The sequence below is a fragment of the Camelina sativa genome, chromosome 6 (assembly GCF_000633955.1).
Source record: "Camelina sativa cultivar DH55 chromosome 6, Cs, whole genome shotgun sequence".
NCBI lineage: Eukaryota > Viridiplantae > Streptophyta > Magnoliopsida > Brassicales > Brassicaceae > Camelina > Camelina sativa.
In genome coordinates, this window is record NC_025690.1 from 13,583,525 (window position 1) to 13,603,114 (window position 19,590).

The 19,590-nt window shown below is 34.9% G+C and overlaps 4 protein-coding genes, 1 long non-coding RNA gene and 1 pseudogene across 5 annotated transcripts; 2 read left to right on the forward strand and 4 right to left on the reverse strand.

Moving 5' to 3' along the window:
- LOC104699017 (putative BTB/POZ domain-containing protein At3g49970) lies at positions 385-2,487 on the reverse strand. Its single transcript, XM_010414380.1, has 5 exons — positions 2,432-2,487; positions 2,296-2,365; positions 1,653-2,210; positions 1,064-1,567; positions 385-912 (listed from the first exon to the last, which is right to left on the reverse strand). The coding sequence occupies exons 1-5, from the start codon at positions 2,485-2,487 to the stop codon at positions 385-387; spliced, it is 1,716 nt and encodes a 571-aa protein (XP_010412682.1).
- LOC104699020 (putative F-box protein At3g49980) lies at positions 10,751-11,857 on the reverse strand. Its single transcript, XM_010414381.1, has one exon. It carries the CDS (start codon positions 11,855-11,857, stop codon positions 10,751-10,753), a length of 1,107 nt encoding a protein of 368 aa, XP_010412683.1.
- On the reverse strand, positions 13,181-13,790 carry LOC109133334 (annotated as a pseudogene).
- LOC104791230 (protein LTV1 homolog) lies at positions 14,198-16,309 on the reverse strand. Its single transcript, XM_010517062.2, has 2 exons — positions 16,203-16,309; positions 14,198-15,996 (listed from the first exon to the last, which is right to left on the reverse strand). The coding sequence occupies exon 2, from the start codon at positions 15,959-15,961 to the stop codon at positions 14,438-14,440; it is 1,524 nt and encodes a 507-aa protein (XP_010515364.1). The 5' UTR covers positions 15,962-15,996; positions 16,203-16,309; the 3' UTR covers positions 14,198-14,437.
- Positions 16,446-19,113, forward strand: LOC104791231 (casein kinase II subunit alpha-2). Its single transcript, XM_010517064.2, has 10 exons — positions 16,446-16,776; positions 17,125-17,254; positions 17,473-17,667; positions 17,778-17,935; positions 18,052-18,142; positions 18,231-18,296; positions 18,386-18,468; positions 18,554-18,617; positions 18,717-18,785; positions 18,911-19,113. Exons 1-10 carry the CDS (start codon positions 16,469-16,471, stop codon positions 18,968-18,970), a joined length of 1,224 nt encoding a protein of 407 aa, XP_010515366.1. The 5' UTR covers positions 16,446-16,468; the 3' UTR covers positions 18,971-19,113.
- Positions 19,169-19,590, forward strand: LOC104791233. Its single transcript, XR_768884.1, has 3 exons — positions 19,169-19,268; positions 19,368-19,436; positions 19,562-19,590. It is a non-coding gene; the product is annotated as an uncharacterized LOC104791233 (long non-coding RNA).

Consider the following 19,590-nt stretch of genomic DNA (forward strand, 5'->3'; position numbering starts at 1 on the left):
TATGGACATTGAATTCACAAAAGATATGGGAGAAGACTTATAGTTTAAATCTAGACATTGTTTCTTCCCGGATTGGTGAGTCGTGGGTTTATTTCACAACACCGGTCACACTTTTAGAAGAAAATAAGTTGATACTTCATTACTATTCTTATACAGGCAAAGGTTTAGTGGTGCACGATACTAGACTAAACTCGTATTGTTTATATTCCAAATTTGATCATTTGGATCGAGCTATTTCATATCTTCCAAGCTTAATCTCTATTTAATTACATCTTTCTTATTTGTTAAATAAAGGATTTATCATGTTGGTTTTTTCTTCTTATTAATCAAAATATATTTAAAACAGAGAAACATCCATAGCAAGAACATGTGTTCATGTATTGTTCAAGATATAGAGTGTCTTCGGCCTTTAGGTGGTTTGGTTTGTACTTGTTTTTGGCCAAAAGGGTTCAGCTTTCCGAGCTGTCGAGAAACAGAGCTCATAAATGACTTTCTCGGTAATCTAGGCTTAACCACCGAAGCAATAGACACCGAAGAAGAACAATCCGAACCACTCGTGACTTCAAAAGCTTTCTGATTCTTTTCCAACTCCTTGAACTTCATTTTCACTTTGATCAACTCGAGCTTCAATTCTTGGTTTTCGCGGTTTAGTTTAGAGAGTTCATTGTTGTAGGAGCTGAGCTCAGGAGGAGGATGAGTATCTTCTACGGTTGCTGCTGCTGCTGGTGGAGAATCTGAATCGCTTAAAATTTCACGGAGACTTTGTTGCTCGTAGTAGAGAACTTGAACCACGGTTTGTACAGGGAGACGATCGTTTTGAGCTGCGTGAGCACACTTCTCTCGTGATAGCTTTTGACAGTCCATTAAGTTGCAAACTTTCTTCTTCTCCATTTCACTTATATTCGGATGTGTCTGCACCAACATGATTATAAACAACATTTTCTAGTTTCAAGTAACACTATCATATGATTCAAAACCATAAGATATTTAAAATTTTCAAGATATAAGTCAAAACATTCTGAAAATGTTAAGTTAGGTTTTAGTCTTATCACAAAATATATACCTTGAGGTAGATGTCTATGGCTCGATACATCCCATCTTCAGTAATCCTAGACTGTTTCGGAATGCATTCAGCGAAACCGATGAATTTCGCCAAGTTTACATTTCTATCAGAAGCAATTTCAGCGAGATAACTCTCCATCAGTTCACCAATATCACTAGCAAATTCAGCAGAGCTTCCTTCAACTTCAAACTCAAGATAGTTCATGAGGATGCGTTGAACAGTGTTAACATCAAAGATCGTGTTGTCTCCATTCAATGAGTAGGAAGGAATCAAGAGATCATCAAGAACGGCTTGTCTTAGCTGTAATCCCATTCTCTTCTCCAAATCAAGCCTGCAAGCTACCGTGGTTTCGAGGTATATTGCAGCTGGTAAAAGCATCGAAAGAGAGCTAACTGAAACTGAGTTTCTCTCCCTTGGAAGAAGACTCACAACTGTTTCAAGAATCAACCTTTTCTCATGTTCTTGTTCTGCCTCAATCTTCTTTTTCCCCTTCCCAAAAATGTCCTACAGGGAAACCGACACTTCATTAATCTTTCTCTGTTATTTGTAAATAAGACTCATTGTTCAGTTAAAGAATCAAGAACCTCACCAACCCTGTAAGAGCTTTTCGAGCATAGAGCATAAGCACTGGACCAAGCGCGTATTGCTTAAACCCTCTAGCAGTCATTGCGATCAAGACACGTCGAAACATATCAATCCTAAGAACAGATATATCTTCAACCCACCAGTCAACTATACCCTCATTGCCCTGTCTCTCCTGACAAGTTGCATAAGCAATTGAATCGATGCACCGGTCCACGAGTCTCACTCTCTCGGCTACAGGCGACAGATCCTGAGATTGTTTTAGAACTTTAACAGATTTCGATAAGCTCTTGAGGATCACTTCGTTTAAGTAAACCTCTGTTGTCTCCACTAGGTTTTCAACATAGTGTTCCTCTGTCATCTCTAGGTAATCTGATGCACATCGTAGCACCGCAATGTTCTCTGTGTTTATCTCGAAGCTTATGTCGTAGCAGAATTTGATTGCTAGCTCAAATGCTTCTGCACCTCCGGGAAAATCTGGGATCTTGATAACGGTAATGTTCCAATCGTTGCTTGATTCAGAAGCAAGTTTCTTTATAAACCCACATTTTGAAACAAGTGGGAACTGCATATTATCACATAGACTATGTATAAGAAAAAAGTGATCTCATTGTGTATAATTAGTAGATCTTGAAAAATAAAAAGATCACCTTGTGAAGTGAAAACAAAGTTTCTCCAACATGAACAGTAACGTCACTTGGTATGTCTTGAGAAGAAATCCTGAAATTATTTTGTAAGACAAAATAAAATGAGAGAAATGTATAGAAAGAGAGTGAGAAACCAAACCATTCACTAGTTCTTTTCATGGCTGAAGACAGAAGCTCCTTTTTCTTTTCAGACATAGATTCGAACACCTGACGAGAAATGGTTTCTTCTTGCTCAAGAAATCAACCTTAGAACTAATTCAAACACCTTTCTCATTCATATATAGATATAGTTTTATGTTTGACATTCTTACACGTAATCAAAAGAGACGATGAAGGATATGATCCACCAAAAGTATATGGAGACTGTTTATAGAGTGTTGTACATGGTTCAGACGTCAAAGAGGTAAGGATCCTTGTGAATCTGAGACGTCTATTTTCGAAATAATCCAAACAAATAATAATTGTCAAGTATATTAAATCATTGAACGATCACGTAATTTTTTTTATTGTGAATACCGCATAAATAACATAGAATGGTTTTTATGTTACAGACAAAAGCATGTGGAATGATAAAAGTTACTAATAAAAATCTGAAACTATTGTTCACAAAGGCAAAGTGTATATAAAGCTTCTATTCTTTACTCAAATATATAAATATATATATATATATATATATGTGTGTAATTTAGATTCTGTAGACATTTAGTGATTATCAAGAATTATGTACAATTTTGCTTTAGAAACTAATATAAAGAAAGACCTCTCAAAGAACAGTAGCATTTGAAAAAAAAAAAAACAGTAGCATTTGGCTAAAAACTCTTTTGGTGCTATTGTTGCATTTTTTCATGGTTATGTCATAAACAAAGCAGCATGCATGATGCCTCTATTGTATACTAATACTAGAAAGTTACTCACACGATGTGTGGGTTATAAACTCAACTATTTTGTAAGTAAAATAAAATTTCATTAAATTATATATAGAATGAACATGATATTATTTATATATGCCTTGAAAATAATTTAAATATATACATTTATAAGTTTATAATTATGAAGTGTTCATTTTAAAAGAAGGACAATTTTCACAAATTGCATAAAAATAAGTTTTCATTTTAAATTTAGCACATCATTTCTAAAATTTTAAAAATACTAAAATAACATCGTGCTTTTAATCTTATACTCTAAATACTAAATCATCTCTTTTCAAAATTATACGCTAAATGTAAAATAGAAAATCAAGCCAAAAAATATAGATAACCATCGGAAATGGTGTAAGTTTTTTTCGGCATAATGACAGATGTAGCAAGGGTTAAAGGAAAATAGACATGAAGTATGATGGGTAACTCGAACAATATACCAATGCAATATAAAAATTAGTCTTGCTTTTGTACAGGTTAATTTATACCAGTTTCAATGATTGACATATATCTATGATTAAAGTATTGAGATTACAATATGTACATATATATATATATATTTAAATATTAAATATTTACAATATGTCTCTGTAATATTTTTCCGTGTAATGTGAAAGGATATTGTAAAGTTTGGGAAGTGATTCCAAAGAGGCATAAAGAAGTACGTGATCTTTTGACCATGTATATGCATTACACAGTAAAATTAGGCAAAGTAAAATATTTTTTGTAATAGGAATAAAAAACTTTTAAAAACGAAAAACAAAGCAAATTTACGAAACATAAACTTAGAAATATATTGTAGTTGAAGAGCAGAGGACTTAAGAGAGACTTACAACTATAATATTGTGAGTGAATGTTCAAAGCCAAAGAGATTGTGCTTTAGGAGTCGAGCATTGGGCTCATCTTCATCACTAAAGACTTCCAACTATAGTTTGAAAGTAAAAAAACATATTACAAAACAATGCAAAAACTTTAAATTATGACTTTCATAAAACATAATCCTTTGAACGAGACTAATAAATATTGACAAGTTTCTGATTCCATAAAAAAAGAAAACATTGACATTGCTTTGTAAATGATTTCTTCAAATAGTCATTTATATATTAATCTGTTAATCATCATACTGAAAGACATCATTCTTTAAAAAAAAACTTCATAAGAAAAAATAAAATGAAATACCATGGGAAATGATGGCAAAAGAAAGATATATAATGCTTTTTTTTTTGGAACAAACATGTATTTTCATTCCATTAGAACAAAAACCATACAAGCATAAGCAATTGTTTAAACAAGACCATAAAGGGAGAATTTCCAAAGTTAACAACAACAAGGAAGTAGGGATAGATAAAGGCACACGATAAAGGGGACTTGAGAGCTATGAACCAAGTGTTGACAAGCACTTTGGAACCTGTGAGGTCAAGAGATATCGCAGCATATTCCATGAATAAATCAACGGATGAAGAGATGACCACTGTCTTGAGTCGAAGACGAAGCGGCGTTGAAGAGGCCAAAGATGGAACTCTCATCGGGATGAGAAGGTCTACATGAAGTAGGGCTTTGCGAAGGGGTTGAGCATGGATAGAGGAGCTCAGATTGTCAGCAATTTGATTGATGGTTGCGGTTTCAAAGTTTGATGGGATTTGTTTGAAAGGGTTGAGGTAACCACTACTCCTTGGAGTTGGGGTCATAATGCCACAATTCCTCAAGTGATTATGAAGGAACTTCACAAAGTTGATATGATGCAGTTTAGATGATTCAGTAAACAGGGGAGATGGAGAGAGGAGGCTGTTGGAGCACCAGTAATCACCGCTTCGTAGAGACGGGATCATAATGCCGGGTTCCTTCAAGCTATCTCCTTCAAAGGAATCATCCTTAGATGACCCTAGTAACAGGCTTTTCCATAGACTCTTGTACCAAGCTAGCAACATTGGTGACTTAAAGTTCCAGTGTAGTCTTCGAACACATGATACCATTAAGCTATACATCGGTTGACTAGGATGGAAAGGAGGAGAGTTCAGACCAGGCCTGGGTAGAAACTGAGGTTGAGGGAGTCGGTTTTGTGGTGACGGATGGCATATGGGAGGAAAGGATGCAAGCAACACAGTCAAGCATACTGTTGGGTCAGAAACATTAGTGGAGCTCAGTCTTGCAAACCTCTAGACGACATTAGATAACTGGCATCGACTCAAGGAATCATCAAACAATTCAGAGGGAACCGTTGTTCTGCTACCGAGGAAACCTCGACTTGAACAAGCAGAAACAATCAGTACTAACGAGATTGGACTTGACAAAACGCAATTGTAAGCAAAGCTGAATAGACACACTCTACTATCAGCTTTAGTCTGTCGAAACAGGGCCATCAATAGTGAACATTCGTAATCCGACATACTAATGCAGTGCAGCCAAACAATCATCCAAAACAAAACCGCCAACTGGCCTTGACACAAGAAGTTTTCAAGACAAAAGGGTGCATCAATTAGTCTGCTCTTGAGTAAAACTCGACTTGACCAAGCAGGGTAAACTGATACTATCCAACTTGAACTTGGTATGAAGCTATAAGCGGGTCTAAGGGACTTCCAGATCGGATGTAAATCATGTTTAAACCAAAGAGAAACTTCCAGGGTTCCAAGATAAGAACAAGAGTTAAACCTGGGCCAAAGGGATGACAAGAGAGCAAAAGAGGATGCCGAGGGTGTAGGTTTCTTTGTCAAAATCTTCATCATCTCCGGTGTCAAAACAGAGTTCCCGTCCAACTGCAGCCAAGTAAAAGCCTTGGTGAGGGGACCAAAATTCAAGGAGCGGTAAGATGTTGCGGTTGACTGCGAAAGGAGACGGTAAGATAGACAGAAACCAGGGACAATGGGGCAATCATGGCTCTCAGGGACAATAGCAGGTGGTTGGGATCTCGATGGAACAAGCTCACCGAGGAGAGACACCGGATGCGGAGGAAAGGAAGGGAGTTGAAGCTGGAGCATGGTCGGAGGTGAGATCTGAAATCTCGAGAGGTCTCCGATGAAACTGAAACAAGGACCAAACAGACTAAAAAGAATAGGAGAACAACGGAGATAAAGAAACAGAGACCCAGCGACGCCGATCGGACTCAGCGCCGCCGGGAGAGGATGCATCGATGGTTGTGCCAGAGAAAGGGTGGCTAGGGCGAACTCTTTTTTTTTTGTATGGTATGCGATTGCAGAAAGATATATAGTGCATGATCGTTTTCTTCATTATTAGTCATGTGAGCATTAGATCTTATATAATACACTAAACATTTTATGAAGTTTGTAAGGAATTATTGACACATTATTCTGAGTAAACACATTCATGGCAATAAATACAGTTATAAAGCATATTAATTGTAATTAATTTTATCATATGCATTATTGCAACATAAACAGTTTGATCAAAAGAAAACGTCCACCTATAATGTCTTAAAGGTAATTGATTGAGCGAAGTAAATGTAACCTAAAGAAACTGAACAAATAAAATGTCTTAAATTAAAAAATGTGTGTAGACAATTTAGTTTTAGATTACCAACAATGTGCCTTTTATTTCATTAAATTTGAAGAAAAAATGACACATGCTAAAAAAATAGAGTGGTGCCAAATGACAATTTCTCAGAACTCTAATTTATTATAGTTTAATATAGAGTACATATTGACATGTGAAATCGATAAAAATAGTTAATTAATAAAGTTAGGTTGTGATAAAAAAATTGTTGAAGAATTTATAAATCGGAAAAACAAAATAGAATAAATATATTCTTGTACCTTTTCTTTAACAAAAGTAACTATAGAGATTTTTGCTATGAAATGATACTAAATAAAAAACCAAAAATAATTAAAGAATTGGTAAACGGAGAGTAAAGAAATTTAAAGGAAAATTAGTGGGAAATTTACAAATTGTATAAATTAAAATAGATATCCTACTATATTAATTTGGAAGTACAAATATGAAACTAACCTTCAAATGTGTAAAAAATTACATTCAATTGCCATTAGAAAAAATTAATTAAGCTTAGTTAACTAATTAAATAAAAATAATTAATTAAAAAAATAAAAAATGGATCAAATATAAAAAAATTAGAAAAAATATATATATTTTCTCTCTCTAATAAATTATGGACGAAAATTAAAAAAAATATAAACAAATCAGAATTTCAAAAACTAAGATTTTATATCCAAGTACACAATATAAATATTTTTAATAACTAAATTTCGAAGATTTTGTTAAAATTTCAAATTATGATTCTCCTATCATCTTTATTTTCTTTTATTTACAAATTTTTTGGAATTTTCATATAATACTTATGATTAGTAAAATGCAGAATTTTTTCTGCATATGTTGTGATTTGAATTTTTTAAAACGAAGATATATTACTCAATCTAAAAAATGTGTGTTTTAATTTCCACATTAGCGGGTTGGTAAAACTAAATTTATATAGATGATAAATTAATAATTTTTATTTGTTCACAATTATAATATTAAAACTACTACTTCATATTTCACGAAATAATGATGCAAATACAACAAACAAACAATATAAAACTGTAATAAAATACTATAATATTCTAAAATAATTAGTATTCAAAAAAACTAATAAATTGACAGAACAATTAAAATAATTATTATCTCAAACAAAATAACTTTTTAAAAATATATAACAATAATTTTTTATTATTATATTAGATTTTTTTTTTAAATATTGATCCGTGCTTAAAGCACGGGATATCTCCTAGTATTCTTGTTAAATGGATTACTTTTTTTTTACCAAACTAAATTATATAGGGTATTGCTATGAAATAATACTAAATAATACAAACCCAAATTAATTAAAGATTCAGACCATTTGGTAGAGGAAGATAAAAGAAATGAAGACTTTTCTAAGTAAATAAATTTAAATTTAAATTTAAATTTAAAGAATTAAACTTGAATTTAATGTAAATTACACGTGTCGTAAAAATAAAACGCCAAATGTCGCATCGATAAGCAAAAATAGAAAAAACCTTGTCATATTATATAACATGTCTTTTCGGAAGTTTTAAGATCTCTGTTTTGCACTGTTACACTAATAGAGTGAGTTGTATAATAGAGTTTTGAGTATGTTGTGTAAATTACTGAAGAGGGCTTTTGTGTTTATCTCCCATCTATCTCTCGTTTCTCTTTCCATTGGATCTATCCTAACTATCTCTCTCGACAGTAGTCTCAAACAGATTCAGAAAACCTTGTTTTGGTTATTGTTATGAATCCATTGGTTAATGGTAGATTTATGTTATTTTGTTAAATTACACAAGAAAATGATAGAAAAGAGGAAGCAAAAGGGAAAATCTGAATTTAGAAAACGCAGATCGTGGTGGCTGTTAGATTTTGGGAAGAAGATGACCTAAGGATTCAGTTACTATTTTGCCCCTCCGTTTAGTTAATTAAAAAAAAGAATACATTGGCAGAATCAAACCCTGGCAATATAAAGTTGAACAGATCAATCTGACCACTGGGCTAGAGTAACTTTATGTCATAATTTGTTAAAAATAGTATATATCGTAATTAATAGAAAAAGGAGGTAATTTTGTTGTTTGAACCCAAGTGGATGGAGAGTAAACCAAACTGCATTTACCACTGTCCTATAATATTTTTCATGTATTCTTAGCGATTATGACTTTATATAACTTATTTACTGATACAAAATCATGAATTTATCCTTTAACGCTTAGTTCTCAATTTAATGTAATGAGAAATAAGATGCATAATCATAATTAAGATAATTTGCAACAAAACTTAGTTAACTATTTTATCTTATGTTTAGTTATTTTTGTGTACGGTTTAAATCATCCAGCATGTTAGATAAATTCAAATTGTTCAATAATATTTGTGTACGGTTTAAACCATATAGCATATTAGATAGATTCAACCGTCCAACAAAATTTTTGTACGGTTTAAGCCATCCAGCATATTTGATAGATTCAACCCGTCCAACAATATTTGTGTACGTTTTAAACCATCTTGCATGTTAGATAGATTCATACCGTCCATCAATATTTGTGTACGGTTTAAGCCATCCAACATGTTTGATAAATTCAACCCGTCCAACAATATTTGTGTACGGTTTAAACATGTGTGTACGGTTTAAACATGTTGGATGGTTTAAACCGTACTCAAATATTGCTGGACGGTGTGAATCTATCTAACATGCAGGATGGTTTAAACCATACACAAATATTGTTGGACGGGTTGAATCTATCAAACATGCTGGATGGCTTAAACTGTACACAAATATTGCTGGATGGTTTAAGTCTATCCAACATGCTGGATGGTTTAAACCGTACACTACTATTGCTGGACGGTTTTAATCTATCAAACATGAATGATTTAAACCGTACACAAATATAGATATATACATATACATAATATATGTTTTAGTAACTTTTATTTGAAATCAAGGTGGTGTTTATAATTTTCTAAATATAATTAAACTATGTAAATATGTAATTTATCTTTATTGTCAAATATTATTGTGGCATAGCGGTTTCATCCTACACATTTCTTTCTCTCCACTTGAGTTCAAATCTTGGCTATTAACTTTTTTTTTAATTTTCTCGCTGAACTTAATTAAGGGGTAAAAACGTAATTACCATTAATCTTCTTTCTTCCCCACTATAAACCCTACGTTCGCCGCCGATTTCTCTGTTTTCTTTTAACAACATCTTCTCAATTTGTTTTTCCATTTTTAATTGAGTTGTGGGACTCCAACATCTTCTCATGGTTCGTCTACCTAATCGTGAAGCTGAAGAGAATCCCCAAGTTGGATCGGACTAACCCCATCATGATCCCTCTTTCTTATCCTCTCATCGATCTCGCCGCCGAAAATTCGCCGGAGCTCTGACTTATCATCGACGACAAACACAGGAACAAAATCACAAAGGAAGCGGCTTTGAAGAAGATCGAAGCGGAGAAGACTGTGATCAAAGTCTCAAAATTGAAGTCGGATTTAGTCAAGTTAGAGAAGGAGAAGACTAACAAAGAACATATAGAAGGGAAAACATAATAATAATTTCAATGGCATCATTCGTAAATAAGATATTTAGGTGAGGGGTTGACTGTAAACAAAATAGTGTCAAATAGTGTTAAGCGTCTATTTTGCCAATATTGAATAGTGTATGTACTAGTTGTCCTAAGAAATTGATTCTAATAAATCACATTAAATTAAAAATAATTGGATAATTTTTTTTCCTTTTTATTGGATTCTTTATTTCTAACAGGTTACTTTCAATTCAGGTTACTTTTAATTGCTCGGTTCATAAAAAAAATTCCCATATCATAAACCATAAGTCCTGGAGATCGTTCAGAATAAAATGGAAAATTTCATTTTATTTCAATTGAGCCAATCACTATCTATCGATATATATAGATAGATACTTATTTATTAAGTTCAAAAAACGTATCATTTTGCCAAACAACTCTTAAATTAATAACATAACTTTTTCGTAAAATCGATCAAACTTGAATCAAAGGACAAGATAAATTAAGAAAACCACAAAGAAAGGTTATTATTGGATTTGAATCAAACTTGGAACGTAATCAAGCAAATATGGCCAATATGAAGTCATTGTTATAACTCGAAAGGCCACTTGTCTGACTTTATTATCCTCCTCAACAATGGACACTGCTTTAAGTGAAAGGTAAAGGTTGTTAAATAAACGTTTCTCACAACACACGACGGCTTTCTTTTTTTCATCGACCAAGAAACTTATGCCACGCCAAGAATCACGTCCAGCAGTATGGACTTCCACTTCTAAAAGCTTGCTCCACGACATCTCTTTGGTCTCATCATCAATCTTATTTGTTGTTACCCATATCTCTTTCCTTGATGTATCTTCACGCTCTAATAATACCGAAAGTTTCTCATCTCCGACAACTGATAGATACAAATCTTCGTAACGATCGCACATATAGGGAAGATTTAGACGTTTAAATCTCTCTGTTTTATAATCAAAACTGATTAAACCGAGCTCTTCCTCTTTCTCATCATGACCAAACCAGTAAGTCTTTCCTTTTAAAGACACGCGGTAATAAGGATATGCGAATCGGTAGTTTGGAATCGGAGTGACATCAACAATCCTCCATGAATTAGAGCTAATGTCATAAATTATGAATTCTTGGTCGTGACAATGATAACACTTGTACCTCAATATCATGTCCCTCTTGTAACCGGTTTTGTTGTCTTGGTAGTATCCAAGAACAAAGTCATGGAGACTACAATTTGTTTGGATCCACTTGGTTTCACTAGTACACGGGTTCCACACCACGATTCTACTGTCTTCTTTGATGGTGCACAACAACAAGCCATCACAGTGAAAGACTTGATCTATGTTGACATGATTGGAATTAGAATGATCGGTTAAGCTAAGTTCACATGTAACCTCTAGAGAAAGAACTCCATTATGGAGGCTAACGTTCAGTAAAGAAAGCTCAAACTTATTTGTTAGCGTGAGTACCATAAACTGTTTTGCAGCTTTATCAAAGTGCTTTCTTGAGAATTTCTTATCGTTGAATAAACGGTACCATTGTTTGCAAGTAGATCGTAAACGTTTCAGAGATGTGGCCGGAACGCGACATAGTATCTCCTCTAACAAATCATGTGGAAGCTCCGACATGTTAATCACCGAACATTCAAAGACTAGGATTCGCCTTGTGAAGTTTTTCATTCTTAATCTTATTCTAGTGTTTTCGTATTAATATATAGACGAAGTTATCTTGATGGACTCCGGGTTGTTAAACAACTCTCTCCTTTTCCTAGCTGGTTTATATTTTTCTTTAATATTAGCGTTAGTAAAAAAAATACATTACACGAAAAGTTCAAATCAAGACTGGTTTTGGAGTGTGAGACGTATTTTTTTTCTCTTTTTCTTCTCGTAAGATAAATTAGGCAAAACATAATAAAACGATTTCCGAAAATTTAATCTTTGATCTGTCACCATGCAGAATAGTGAAATTAAGAATTATTCGATTGGTGCATAATAAATCATAAATATTATGCTACCGACGTAAACATATGGAATGACAGAATTTACCAATGGTAATCCGATTTAAAAAATGGCCTAATTATTCGTTATAATTTTTTTTTTCTTTTTTCTCCAATGTAGAAGATTTTATAATTTCTAGATCTGACGACTATTAATAATTCTAAAATTTAATGGTTTATACAGCTTATAAAACATTCATAGATTCATGAATTAAGACTAGTGAATAAAAAGGAGGGAGAGAGTAAATAAGCAAACGTTGAAGCCTTCCAACGCAACTAATGTAAAAATTTCTTGATTTTTTTGACCCCATCATACATTACACATTTATACTCCAAAATAATTTTTTTATTATTAAAAACAATCTAAAAACCTGTAAAGACTTGATAAAGAGTACAAAAAAAAACTCTTAAAGCGCATAATTAATGATTCAATAAAAAAAGAGTAATTAAAGTAAAAGTTAAACCCCAAATTAATTAAAACTTGGAATATAATTGACTAAGAATTTTGGCTGACATAAAAGCTCTGTCAAAACTGGAAAATCCACTTATGTGGATTTATTATTCTCCTCAACAATGGATAGTGTTGTAATCCAGAGGTATCTATTACATTTCTTCTCACAACACACAATGGCTTTCTTCTCTTCGTCGTCGACCATGAAACTTATGCTAAGCCAACGTCCACTGTCTTCCACTGCAAAGAGCTTGCTCCACGACATCACTTTGGTCCCATCATCAATTTGATTTGTTGTAACCTATATCTCTTTCATTGATGTCTTTGTGCGCTGAAATAACACCGAGAGTTTCTCTTCTCTAACAACTGATAGAGCTATAGATGCATAATAAGTGAACTGATAGGGAAGACGTAGATGTTCAAATCTCTCTGTTGTATAATCAAAACTGAGTATGACGAGCTGCTCCTCATTCTCATGGTCATCAAACCAGTAAGTCTTCCCCTTCAAAGACGACATGCGTAGGTAGCAATGATGCGGCAGTCCGAAGTGACATCAAGATTCCTCCATAAACCAGAACTAATGTCATAAATTTTAAATATTCGGAAGCAACAAGGCAAACAATTATATCTCTCGTATCCCAATATTTTGTAGCTCTTATTGCAAGATTTGTTGTCTTGGTAGTATCCAAGAACAAAGTCGTAGTCATTCACGTAACGACCGATCATTGCTGGTTTGGATGCACTTGGTTTGACCAGTACATGGATTCCAAATCACGATTCTAGTCATGTCTTCTTTGATGGTGCATAACAACAAGCCATCGGAATGAAAGACTTCATTTATATTGACTTGATTTGAGTTAAATTCGGGATGGAATAGGCTAAGTTCACCTGTAGCCTATAAAGAAGGAGTTCCATGGAGATTCATGCTCAAGGAAAAAACCCTAGATTTCTCCGTTACCATGAGAACGAGAAACTGTTTTGCAGCTTTATCATTGTGTTTTCTTTCGAATTTACTATCGTTGACTAAACGGTTCCATTGTGTGCAAGTAAATATGGCCGGAACGCGACAGAGTATCTCCTCTAACAAATCATCACGAAGGTTCGATATCATCATTGTAAAAGAATGTATCGGCGGCTTAATTAATTCCTTTTCCTTTTTTTTGGTTTCTAGTATAGTAGTATTCTCCATCTAAATGATTTCCATATAAAGTTGAAATACTTAACCGAGAAACCCGCATGGTAAAGTAGTGTAAATTTATGTTACAATAATACAATTCAAAAACATGTGGAAAACTGAGTTTTCAGAAACAAAATGTGAATTAATAATGGCCAAAAGATTGTCCAAAAAGGTATGTATGTCGAACTTCTATGGCTTGCTCTTTTCTCCAAGTTTTCAATTTTATATGGATCAACAAAAATTCCAAAATCTAATGATCCGTACGAACATTCACAGATGCATGAAGACTGGAAGTAAAAAAAAAAAAAAAAAAACAGAGGAAGAATAAATAAGCTTGCACAGGCTAGACTAGAAATTGAGACACCACCTCAAACTTTGTTATAAAGGGAATGGTGCCTTTTGCTCTCATCACTTTCTACTATATAAAGTACTAAAAATACATATTAAAGACGTCCCACACATCCAAAAACGATTCAAGATATCTTGATGAAACAAGAAAACAGAAAATATTACAACGGTCTTGATAAAAGAAAACTGTTTCTTAAACAGTTCAGAGAGTTTGCCCTTTTGTTTTACCTTGTAACTTATTTTAAAGGAATCGAAGATGGACCAGAAACAGCAACAGCTCTCTGAGCACGCTGCGTTTCACCGCGATACAGCTCTTTTGTTTCTTTCTTCATCTTCCTTGCTTCTCGCCTTTCGGTTTTCACAGCATTTTTACGCTCTTTCTTCTCTTCTTTCGACTCTTGACCATGAGGCTTCCTCTTGATCGGTTCAGCTTTTGGGATTTCCGGTTCAACAACGGTTTGTTCAGCTTTCCTTCCGGGTAGAAACTCAACTGGAAGCATTCCTCTTCCTAGGGTAATGATATTGCCATTTGAACTCAATGCTTTACCTACTGTTTCACTAAGCTTCTTCTGCCTGGCTGACAATGGAGCATTGATTTTACCAGGGTGGTTATCAAGATTCGAGTACGTTGAGATTATGGTGCAACAGTCATACTTCTCACTTTCGTCGCTGCTCTCTTCAGTAATCTCTACAAATTCATCTTCATTACCGTTATCAAAATTCTCAGCATATTCTACAGTTCTGCGGATAACATGAGCAGCAGTGTCCATTTCCTCTTTATCTTTTACAGAGTCACTGTTCTTCAATATATCCGCAGGATTCATATATTTCTCTTCAAGCTCATAATTTTTCGCCTTCTCATGAATAAGACTCTGAATGTCTTGAGTCATGTACCCTTCTTTTTCTTCTCCTTCTTCAGCTATGTAACCATCACAGTCACTGTCACTGCCATATTCATTGAGTTCGACCTGATCATATTGATCATCAAATTCACGACGAACTCTCGGGGTTTCAGCTACAGGTTTATCAGTTAACCCAACAACATTTTCTCTATCCCTTACCTCACGTCTTTCAGAGAACTCAGCCTTGCTATTGCTCACACCAGAAGCTTCACCCTGTTGAGTAAGATTAGCTTGAATGACAAAATCTTCTTCCAAATCCTCAACATCAGAACCAAGCTCAGACCCATCACTGTTCTCAAGCAATGCAGCAACTTCAGGATCAATAGCTCTCTGCACCTTGACGTTAACAGTTTTAGACGCCACGCTATACATCAACTTATCATTACCTTCTTCATTCAGCATACCAGAGATCTTAACACGAGACGCATCATAAGCCTTGACATCACGAGGTAACTGATCAATCTCAAACTTGGGGTTAGAATAGAAATTAGAACCACCACCAGTGTTCTTAATCTCTCTCAGATGCTCCAAGTAATTATAACCATCATCAGGATACCCTAACTCCAAAATCTCCTTCCTCAAATGAGCAGGTAAAGGATTACTCGAATCCCCCCCAAAACTGGAGTAACCGTAAGCCAACTCTTCAGGAGCATCTTCGAACTTTGAGTAGTCCTCTTCCTCTTCTTCTTCTTCTTCTTCTTCTTCAACGAAAGGATTGATGTTAACAGGGTTCTGATCAACCCGTAAGAAGATCTTATCACCACCTGGTGCGTCACTGTATCTTGGGTCAGACGTATCACGAGGACACAACTCGAAAGTCGCCGCCTTTTTCTTATCAATAAACTTCTTCTTCCCCATTGTAAATCAATCAACCGCTTCTGAGTGTTTTGCAACTGTAAAAATTGCACAGAGATGAGAGGTTCGAACTCACAGCAATCAAAACTAGACTACGATTCAATCCTGACTAAAATAAAGGTGAAATTTTTCTCTAATTAAGATTTAGCAATCAATACAAATCATCAAAAGGGAGAAACTTTAAAGTCTAGAAACGATTCAAATGCAATAATTGAATGAATTAAGAGGAACTTAAGAAGCTTACCTGAAGAGTTTGAGAGAAGAGAGAGGCGCAGAACGAAGAACGATGAAACAACAGAAACGGTGCTGTTGGAGCTACTTTAGGGTATAGCCAAAACGCATCATTTTAGGGTTTAAACAAAACGCAGCGTTTTTGAATTAAGCCAAACGCACCGTTTTAGCGCAATAATAAGTTGAATAAAAGATTCGTGTTATTTCCTTAACTCAAGTGTCTCAGTGTATGCCACTAAGGGAAATAATCAACTGCGGGAGAGTGCACTGAATGATTACATGCGCCTAATCTTCTTCTTCTTCTTTTTTTTTTCCTACTCTCTTCCCTTTGCATCTCTTCTTCGACGGTACCTGTTAATATTGTGCGGCATCTGGGTCTTACGTGCGCCGTTGGCGCATTCTCCTATCTTACCATCAACTATCGTCAACTCCGTTGAATCAGACGTCGCTGGTAACAAGTTCGATCCAGCCGAGATCTCTCTTTCCGCCTCTGCTACAGCGATGTCGAAAGCTCGTGTTTATACCGATGTTAATGTGATCCGACCTAAGGATTATTGGGATTACGAATCTCTCATTGTTCAGTGGGGGTAAAGATCGATTATTTATGCAAACCTTAGAGATACAAATTGAATCTTTATTGGAACTGATGTAGAAATTGATTTTTTTTTTAAAAAAAAAAAAAAAATTAAACCTGTTGTTGTTTCTTGATTTGGAATCTGAGTTAGTTGGTTATTATGATCTTTGATCAGGATAGGTGATGATGCTTATGTTGAAGTTTTGAGCTTTTTCTTTGTGTTTATGCAAACCCTAGAGATAAAAATTGAATCTTTATTGGAATTGATGTAGAAATTGAGATTTGAGTCATGATAGGTGAGATGATGCTTAGGTTGAAGTTTTGAGTTTTTTATTTATTTGTGTTTTTTTTTCGTTGTCAGGGAGCAAGATGATTACGAGGTAGTGAGGAAAGTGGGGAGAGGGAAGTACAGTGAGGTTTTTGAGGGGATTAACATGAATAGCAGCGAGAAGTGTATAATCAAGATCCTTAAGCCTGTTAAGAAGAAGAAGGTGAGTGTCTACGTTACTTCAATTGGTATCGAAATTATGTTGCTTTCTGTTGGTTGCTGCTGTGATTTACTTTGTTGTAGCAAAAAAGAAGGAAAAGGCTAAACTTTCTTCTACAGATAGATTAATGAGAAAAGAATGGTGTTGCTTTGTACAAAGTTCTTGCCTTTAATCAGTTTTGGTTTAGGTTGCCGTTCTGAATTTATATGGTCCTTTTACAGATTAGGAGAGAGATTAAAATTCTTCAGAATCTCTGTGGAGGGCCAAATATTGTCAAGCTGCTTGATGTTGTCAGAGATCAACACTCTAAAACCCCAAGCTTGATATTCGAGTATGTTAACAGCACTGACTTTAAAATTCTGTATCCGACATTGACTGATTATGACATCCGGTACTACATCTATGAGCTGTTGAAGGTAATTTATGCAGCGTTTTATAATTCCATAACGACTTCTGATCTGGTGGTGGTTCCACAACAAATTTACTTCAGTGATAAACTTGCAATTTTTGCTATGACCTGCTGCAGGCTTTGGACTACTGCCACTCACAAGGAATAATGCACAGAGATGTCAAGCCACACAATGTCATGATCGACCATGAGCTGCGTAAACTTCGCCTCATAGATTGGGGTCTCGCTGAATTTTATCATCCTGGAAAAGAGTACAACGTCCGTGTGGCCTCAAGGTATGATAGGCACCTCAAATATAGCTTGGTTTGCTATCCCTTTTTTAAAATAACTGACTACAATATGTAGTCTCTACCATTAAGTAAGCTCGATGAAATGTTATCTCCTATATCAGATACTTCAAGGGACCCGAACTCCTAGTGGATTTACAGGACTATGACTATTCCTTGGACATGTGGAGCCTCGGTTGCATGTTTGCTGGGATGGTGAGTACCTTGTGAATTTTGAAGTCTTCATATGCTACATTTATATGATTATCCGATTTGCTAATTATCAATTTTATTTTCTTTATAGATATTCCGTAAGGAACCTTTCTTCTATGGCCATGACAACCAGGATCAGCTTGTCAAAATTGCCAAGGTAATCAATTGTGTGGTTAAACGTTAGATTCTGGGAAGGATTGAGTGTTTTTTGACATCTTGAGAGTGTATGTTTGATTCTTGACTCAGGTCCTTGGAACCGATGAATTGAATGCATACCTGAATAAGTATCAGTTAGAACTTGATGCTCAATTAGAGGCACTTGTTGGGAGGTAAGCTGAACTTACATATCCTCTATAGTTGAAGAGTAAAAGATTAAAAGCCAATGCCAATGACTTCTTGGGATTTTTCTCACAGACATAGCAGGAAGCCTTGGTCCAAATTCATCAACGCTGACAATCGTCATTTGGTCTCACCTGAGGTTTTACTTTGTTCTCTTCATTCATTTAGAAACACAAACAACTTTGTCTATTGCTGCCATGGTTTCTTTCCCTGAGTCGTAACTGGTTTTACAATGTAGGCGATTGATTACCTGGACAAGCTTCTTCGGTATGATCATCAAGACAGATTAACTGCAAAAGAAGCAATGGTACGTATCAGAACACAACTCAACATTGGCTCTTTCTTAGTCTACTTTAGGTCAGAAACTATGTTATGTTTGCCTGAATAATGAGAATATAGTAAACTAATCTTGATGGTTCTATGAATCGACAGGCTCACCCGTATTTTGCGCAAGTCAGGGCAGCAGAAAGCAGCAGAATGAGGACTCAATAGAGAGTATTTGAGACATTACTGTTGTTGAGGATTTTTCTTTTTCCTTTTTCTTCTCCGGTGTGCTCTTCTTTTCTTTTGTTGCCTACTAAAAACAATTTCAAGTCCATGTGTTTCTTCTGAAATGTGTCAATTATTTAAATATAGAGTTCTAAAAGTTTATTACCATTTTCGTATTTTATTCNGAGTAAAAGATTAAAAGCCAATGCCAATGACTTCTTGGGATTTTTCTCACAGACATAGCAGGAAGCCTTGGTCCAAATTCATCAACGCTGACAATCGTCATTTGGTCTCACCTGAGGTTTTACTTTGTTCTCTTCATTCATTTAGAAACATAAACAACTTTGTCTATTGCTGCCATGGTTTCTTTCCCTGAGTCGTAACTGGTTTTACAATGTAGGCGATTGATTACCTGGACAAGCTTCTTCGGTATGATCATCAAGACAGATTAACTGCAAAAGAAGCAATGGTACGTATCAGAACACAACTCAACATTGGCTCTTTCTTAGTCTACTTTAGGTCAGAAACTATGTTATGTTTGCCTGAATAATGAGAATATAGTAAACTAATCTTGATGGTTCTATGAATCGACAGGCTCACCCGTATTTTGCGCAAGTCAGGGC

Excerpts from the sequence above, each read along its gene's own strand:
- LOC104791230 (XM_010517062.2), bottom strand. The coding sequence starts at position 15,961 with ATGGGGAAGAAGAAGTTTATTGATAAGAAAAAGGCGGCGACTTTCGAG.
- LOC104791231 (XM_010517064.2), top strand. The coding sequence starts at position 16,469 with ATGCGCCTAATCTTCTTCTTCTTCTTTTTTTTTTCCTACTCTCTTCCC. Across the intron at positions 17,668-17,777 it reads ACATCTATGAGCTGTTGAAG|GCTTTGGACTACTGCCACTC; the intron begins GTAATTTATGCA and ends GACCTGCTGCAG. Across the intron at positions 18,297-18,385 it reads AGCTTGTCAAAATTGCCAAG|GTCCTTGGAACCGATGAATT; the intron begins GTAATCAATTGT and ends TTCTTGACTCAG.
- LOC104699020 (XM_010414381.1), bottom strand. The coding sequence starts at position 11,857 with ATGTCGGAGCTTCCACATGATTTGTTAGAGGAGATACTATGTCGCGTT.
- LOC104699017 (XM_010414380.1), bottom strand. The coding sequence starts at position 2,487 with ATGTCTGAAAAGAAAAAGGAGCTTCTGTCTTCAGCCATGAAAAGAACT. Across the intron at positions 2,366-2,431 it reads ATGAAAAGAACTAGTGAATG|GATTTCTTCTCAAGACATAC; the intron begins GTTTGGTTTCTC and ends AAATAATTTCAG. Across the intron at positions 913-1,063 it reads CCATAGACATCTACCTCAAG|ACACATCCGAATATAAGTGA; the intron begins GTATATATTTTG and ends ATGTTGGTGCAG.